Raw genomic sequence first — 7,172 nt, forward strand, 5'->3', positions numbered from 1 at the left:
TTTTTTTTTTTTTTTTTTTTTTTTTTTTTTTTTTGAGACAGAGTCTCGCTCTCGCCCAGGCTGGAGTGCAGTGGCCGGACCTCAGCTCACTGCAAGCTCCGCCTCCCAGGTTTACGCCATTCTCCTGCCTCAGCCTCCCAAGTAGCTGGGACTACAGGCGCCCGCCACCTGGCCCGGCTAGTTTTTTGTATTTTTTAGTAGAGACAGGGTTTCACCGTGTTAGCCAGGATGGTCTCGATCTCCTGACCTCGTGATCCGCCCGTCTCGGCCTCCCAAAGTGCTGGGATTACAGGCTTGAGCCACCGCGCCCGGCCAATTTTTTGTATTTTTAGTAGAGACGGGGTTTCACTGTGTCAGCCAGGATGGTCTCAATCTCCTGACCTCGTGATCCGCCTGCGTTGGCCTCCCAAAGTGCTGGGATTACAGGCATGAGCCACCGCACCCAGCCGTTTTTTGATTTTTGAGACAGTCTCACTCTGTTGCCCAGGCTGGAGTGCAATGGTACAATCTTTGCTCACTGCAACCCCTGCCACCCGAGTTCAAGCGATTCTTGTGCCTCAGCCTCCAGAATAGCTGGGACTACAGGCACACAGCACCATGGCCAGCTAACTTGTACTTTTAGTAGAGACAAGTTTTCGTCATGTCAGTTAGGCTGGTCTCGGACTCTTGGCCTCAAGTGATTGGGCTAGGCGCGGTGGCTCACGTCTGTAATCCCAGCACTTTGGGAGCCAAGGTGGGAGAATTACCTGAGGTCAGGAGTTCCAGACCAGCCTGGCTAACATGGTAGAACCCCTGTCTCTACTAAAACTACAAAAATTAGCCGGACGTGGCATCGTGCACCTGTAATCCCAGCTACTCAGGAGACTGAGACAGTAGAATTGCTTGAACCTGGGAGGCGGAGGTTGGAGTGAGCTGAGATCGCGCCAGTGCACTCCAGCCTGGGCGACACAGTGAGACTCCATCTCAGAAAAAAATTAAATTAAATTAAATTTAAATTTAAAAATAGAAAACAAAAAACAAATTTAAAAAAAGAAGAAATTAGCCAGGCGTGGTGGCTCACACCTGTAATCCCAGCACTGGGAGGCCGAGGTGGGTAAATCACCTGAGATCAGGAGTTCCAGACTCTAACATGGTAAAACCCCATCTCTAATAAAAATATAAAAATTAGCTGGGTATGGTGGTGCATGCCTGTAATCTCAGCTACTCGGGAGTCTGAGGCAGGATAATTGCTTGAACCCGGGAGGCAGAGGCTGCAGTGAGCTGAGATTGCGCCACTGCACTCCAGCCTGGGTGACAGAGTGAGACTCCATCTCAAAAAAAAAAAAAAAAAAGAGAAGAAATTTAAAGGGTTGAGTGACATTAGAGGTATCTCCTCTACCTTCTGAGCCCCCAGGCCTGATTCTAAGACCAACAAAGGAGGAAGTTAGGAGATTAATGTCCTCAAAAGACCCAGACAATTGCCAACTCACTGAATTCTAGGAAGGTAGGGTCTGAGTCTTGGTCAGCAGAGTGAGTAGAGTGGAAATTGTCCCTTGGGGGACACATTGTAATCCCCCCCGCTTTTTTCTTTCTCCTGAGACAAGGTATTGCTCTATCACCCAGGCTAGAGTGCAGTGACAAAATCAGAGCTCCCTGTAACCTCCAACTCCTGTGCTCAAGCGATCCTCCCACCTCAGCCTCCTGAGTAGCTGGGACTAGAGGCAAGCTCCGCCATGACCAGGTAATTTTTGTATTTTTGGTAGAGATGGGGTCTCACTATGTTGCTCAGGCTGGTCTCGAACATCTGGGCTCAAGCTATTTGCCCACTTCAACCTCCCAAAGTGCTGGGGTTACACGTGTGAGCCACTGTGCCCAGTCCCAAATCCATTTTTGTTCTTCCCTCCTTCCACAGAAAAGTGAAAGTGAGCACACAGCTACCTACCACCTGTGTGACTTTGGCTGAGATATTTCTACTCTTTGGGCCTTAGTTTGTTCGTCTGCAAAATCTTAATGATGGCCCAGCACGGTGGCTCATGCTTGTAATATCATCACTTTGGGAGGTCCAGGTAGGTGGATCACTTGAGGCCAGGAATTCGAGACCAGCCTGGCCAACGTGGTGAAACTCCGTCTTTACTAACAAAGTACAAAAATTATCCACGCGTGGTGGCGCGTGTCTGTAGTCCCAGCTGCTCAGGAGGCTGAGACAGGAGAATCGCTTGATCCTGGGGGATGGAGGTTGCAGTGAGCCGAGATCGACCCACTGCACTCCAGACTGAATGAAAGAGTGAGACTCTGTCACACACACACACAAAAGGGTAGGCCAGGAGGTGGCTCACGCCTATAATCCCAGCACTTTGGGAGGCCAAGGAGGTGAGTGGATCACCTGAGGTCAGGAGTTGGAGGCCAGCCTTACCAACATAGTGAAACCCCATCTCTACTAAAAATTCAAAATTAGCCAGGCGTGGTGGCTCATGCCTGTAATCCCAGCTACTTGGGAGGCTGAGGCAGAAGAATTGCTTGAAGCCGGCAGGCAGAGGTTGCACTGAGCTGAGATTGTACCATTGCACTCCAACTTGGGTGACAAGAGCGAAACTCCATCTCAAAAAAAAAAGTAATGATAATCGTACCCGTTTCTTAGCAGTGTTTGAAGAAGTAAGTTAATAATGCAGGGATCATGGTATCTGGTCCACTGCAAGCCCTCGATATACGTTACTTGCTACATCTTTTCCTCACATATCTCAGCAAATCCATGTGCCTGTTCCGGAGTCAGACAGAAATGAGTTCAAGTTCCACTTTATCCTTGCTGTATATTTAACGGAGTATCTTTAACTTGGCCTTTCTGTGACTCAGTTTCCCTCCCCGTTAAACGGTGGTTACAACTGTTTTCTTCAGTGGAGGACACTTAAAGATGGGGAGGCCGTTAGCACTCCTGTTAGCTCTCCAGCCAGGCCGAGGATCAGCTCTAGCCATAACGCGATTGAACGGGAAGGAAGGGAGCAGGTAATAGGGGAGCCGAGAAGGGGTGTCCTGCGAGCCGCTCCCCCACTCCCTCCTGCAAAAGCAGGCGAGGCGCTGGGCTGCGGTGGCATCAGAGGCTTTAACCCTTCCCAGGCCGCGCCTCTCTCCCTGAGGTTCAGACACCGCACCCAAGGAGGGGGCCTGGGAAGGACAAGGCCTGGGGACCCACCGTGGCGCGGAGGCTAGACCGGGTTGGGGGTTGGGAACTCGTCCTGCCCTCGACCCTTTGCCTCCCTCCAGCCGGGGAGACCCGGGGCTCCAGCTATGCCCCGTGAGCGCGGAGGAGGGATGCTCGCCAGGTGGGGACATGCTTGGGGGAGGGGCTGTCGGCCCCCTAGCCGCTCACCTGGGCCCGCGGCCGCCGGCGCCGCTGTCCCCAGTGCTCACCGCGACTGACCGACCTCCCTGTCGGCGTCCGCTGCCCTGCCCGGCCCGGCCCGGCCCGGCCCAGCCCGGCTCAGCTCGGCCCCGCGGGCTCACGGCTCAGCCAGATCCGCATGCGCCGCCGCGCCTCCCTCGCTCGCGCCGCCGCCGCGCTCCGCGCGCCCCCGGGGCCCCCTCCCGCCCGCGGTCCCAGCGCCCCGCCGCCCGAGGCCCACGCACAGTCACACCCGGCCGTGGCGTGGAGTGCACGGCTGCACTCGCGCGGGCACGGCGGCGTCACGCGCTGCACACTCCCACGGGGTTACGCTCGCCAAGCTGCTATGCCATACTCGCGGGGGCCTCGACACACAAACTCATCCCCGCATCCACGCGCTCGCGCGCCGTCACTCCCTCCTGTGAGGTCCCACGGGGTCACACCCTCACGCCGTCACAGGCGGCGTCCACACTGGAACAGTGTCACTCAGCACCACACAAATCCAATAGGGTCACCACCGCCCACGCGGCGTCACACACAAACGCACCTGTCACACACAGTCGCACACTCCCCAGCAGTCACAGTGTCATAGGCCCACACATCGCGCACAGCTTCACAGCCACACTGTCACACACTCTACACACTCGAACCTTCACAGCAGTCGCCCCGCACATGCTGCACCCCCTCACCTCGCACATCATAATCACAGGGGGTCACAAACAGCAGCACAACAGAGACACCCACAGTCACACACTCGAATGGGGTCCCGATGTCACACATCCTTACACGAGACATGTGGTGTCACACACTGTCACAGTCTAATAATCTCACGCTTCCATGTAGCACACCTCACACGTTCCACACCCTATCGTACAGGCTGACGCAGTGTCACCCACGGTGTCACCACAAGGTCACAAAAGAATAGAATCAGTGCCTGGCACACGTGGTGTCACTCACGTGTAGTCACACTGTAACACGGGATCACACACGGAGGATGACACAAGGTGTCGCCCACAGTCATGCTTGCCCTTCCGGTCACTGAGCCACACAGGGTCATGTAAGTGCATAGATATGCCGTGACACAGTGTCTTACACTCAAGTGCACACACACACTGTCCTCCCTCACTTTTTCCCCTTGCTGGTTCTGGGAGGCCCTGGGGCTTAGAGTGCGCCCCAGATCGCTCCAGGCGCTGCGAGAGGGGGCGTGAGCTGCGAGAGGGGGCGTGAGCTACGAGAAGTCGTGGGCGTGGCTCGCCTGGCCCCGCCCCTCTCCGGGAGGTAGAGCGCGGAGGCAGGACGCTGAGTGACAAATTATCTCGGCCCCACCCACTCGATTTGTTGCTATATGGAGGCGTGGCCTTCTGTGGCCCCGCCTTCCGACCTAAGTGGCGGGCAGAGGGCGGTGCTGGGCGGTGAGCGAATGAGAGCTGACTCCTGCCCCGCCCACTCGCGTTCGGCCCTGTCCCTTGACCTGAGCCGCCGGCGGAGCGGGGCTGAGGCGTGGCCCTTCGAGCCAGCTCCGCCCAGTTGTTCCTGCTTGAGTAGGGCAGAGAGCGCCGCCCAGCAGCCAGTAGGTTCCCGCGCGTGCCGAGACTCTGAGGCCTTGCACCCCCACGACCCCGCAGGATGGCCGTCAAGAAGATCGCGATCTTCGGCGCCACTGGCCAGACCGGGCTCACCACCCTGGCGCAGGCGGTGCAAGCAGGCATGAGCCGGGGCGGGCGGGGCGTGTCACGGGACAGACGGGCAGAGCTTTAGGAAGGGGCACCATGGGGCAGGGCCGAGGCTGACGGGGGCCATGAGCGCCCCAGCCAGGTGTATGAGGACTCAGGGGCCAAAGCAAGTGGCCACGGGGGCAGAAATGGGAAAAGGTGTGAGATCCAAGTTTATGTGAGTCCAAGCCAGAGAGGGATTGGCCCCGGGAGCCCCGGAGGGACTCCCGTGGCACAGTCATGTGTAAGTCCAGAGCTCTTATGCAATGCAGTTGTCATTATTGTGGTTGTGGTGGTGGTTGTTCGCACACCCAGAGAGGATTTACTAAGCCAAGCTTGCTCTGTCATCTCTTCACATGAGAGCTCTCAAAATGGAGTGGGAACTAGTATTACCCTACTTGACAGATGAGAAAACTGAGGCCCAGAGAGTGACTTGCCCAACATCACACAGCTGGTAACTAACAGGGCTGGGATTTGAACCCAGCTCATGCTCTTAACCACCACAAGTCCCCAGGCTGGCAATTGAAAAAGCTGGGGGATCAGGTTGCTGTGAGTACCTAATGGGAAGGAGTCACAGAGAGACATGAGTGAAGACTCGGGGACAGCAGTCCTGGGAAAGTCAATGAGGGCTGAAAATGTGGAGTTGCCCCAGGAGACAGGGCAGGAAAGGGGATAACCATCCCCCAGCACTCCCTGCCCCCACAGCCCAGACTTGACCAACTCCCAGCTGGGCCTGGGACTTACAGATATGGGGCCCCACCCTTACAGGCCTTGGTGACGCTGAAGATATTGACTATCTGCGTGCCCCCAAAGGGTGGAGGCCACCAGGACCCCACTCTGCTGTCTCCCTTGGAGGGACTCTGAAAGTTCTTCACTAGGTTCGAAACTCTTCCCTTCCCCAGGGAGACCCCGTGACGATCTTGACTTGTGGAGAGTGGGGAGCTGTGGGCCTCTCAGTAAAAACCAATTTGCTGATAAGCACTTACTGGGGAGTAAAGGAGAAGGAAGTGAGAGAAGTTGAAAGGTGCTGAGTCAAATGGAAATCCACTAATTCCACTCGCCCACCCCTGCTGGTCATAGCTGGGACTGCACTCAGGGGGATTAAGAACTGGAGCCTAGGGAGCTTCAAAGCTGTGGCTCTGAAAAATCTCTTCCCAGCTCTCAGCTTTGATGTCCCCATCAGCAAAGGGAAGGGCTGGCCAGGCACAGTGGCTCATGCCTGTAATCCCAGCACTTTGGGAGGGCAAGGCGGGAGGATGGCTTGAGGCCAGGAGTTTGATACTAGCCTGGGCAACATAGCAAGACCCCATCTCTACAAAAATATAAAAAATAAAAATAAATTAGCTGGGCATGGTGATGCAGGCCTGTAGTCCCAGCTACTCAGAAGGCTGAGGTAGGAGGATTGCTTGAGCTCAGGAGTTCAAGGCTACAGTGAGCTGTGTTTGCACCACTGCACTCCAGCCTGGGTGACAGGGTGAGACCCTTTCCCTAAAATTTAAAAAATAAATAAAAAGAAAGAAAAAGAGGCCGGGTGCAGTGGCTCACGCCTGTAATCTCAGCACTTTGGGACGCTGAGGCAGGTGGATCACGAGGTCAGGAGGCCTGGCCAACGTAGTGAAACCCCGTCTCTACTAAAAATATGAAAAATTAGCCGGGCGTGGTGGCGGGCGCCTGTAATCACAGCTACTCGGGAGACTGAGGCAGGAGAATAGCTTGAACCCAAGAGGCAGAGGTTGTGGTGAGCCGAGATTGCACCACTGCACTCCAGCCTGGGCGACAAGGGCGAAACTCCATCTCAAAAAAAAAAAAAAAAAAAAATTAGCTGGGCACAGTAGTACTTGCCTGTAATCCCAGGTACTCCGGAGGCTGAGGCACAAGAATCACTTGAACCTGGGAGGTGGAAGTTGCAGCGAGCTAAGTTTGCATCACTGCACCACTGCACTCCAGTCTGGGTGACATAGCAAGACGAAAGGAAGAAGGGAGGGTGGGAAGGAAGGAAGGAAGAAAGAAGGGAAGGAAGGAAGGAGGGAAGGAAGAAAGGAGGGAAGGAAGGAAGAAAGGGAAGGAAAGAAGGAAGGAGGGAAGGAAGGAAGGAAGAAAGGAGG

At 55.4% G+C, this 7,172-nt stretch overlaps 2 protein-coding genes across 2 annotated transcripts in view; one reads left to right on the forward strand and one right to left on the reverse strand.

Moving 5' to 3' along the window:
- SPTBN4 (spectrin beta, non-erythrocytic 4) overlaps window positions 1-3,653 on the reverse strand; it is a 117,949-nt gene extending 114,296 nt beyond the window's left edge. The window contains exon 1 of the mRNA XM_023229136.3: window positions 3,344-3,653. The gene's annotated coding sequence lies outside the window, so the exon portion shown is untranslated. The remainder of the gene's footprint in view (window positions 1-3,343) is intronic.
- Window positions 3,654-4,814: 1,161 nt separating this feature from the next.
- Window positions 4,815-7,172, forward strand: part of BLVRB (biliverdin reductase B) — a 24,845-nt gene continuing 22,487 nt past the window's right edge. Inside the window, exon 1 of the mRNA XM_023229138.3 lies at window positions 4,815-5,060. Coding sequence (XP_023084906.1) covers window positions 4,982-5,060 — 79 coding nt within the window. The 5' untranslated portion in view covers window positions 4,815-4,981. The remainder of the gene's footprint in view (window positions 5,061-7,172) is intronic.

The sequence above is a fragment of the Piliocolobus tephrosceles genome, chromosome 21 (genome assembly GCF_002776525.5).
Source record: "Piliocolobus tephrosceles isolate RC106 chromosome 21, ASM277652v3, whole genome shotgun sequence".
Taxonomy (NCBI): domain Eukaryota; kingdom Metazoa; phylum Chordata; class Mammalia; order Primates; family Cercopithecidae; genus Piliocolobus; species Piliocolobus tephrosceles.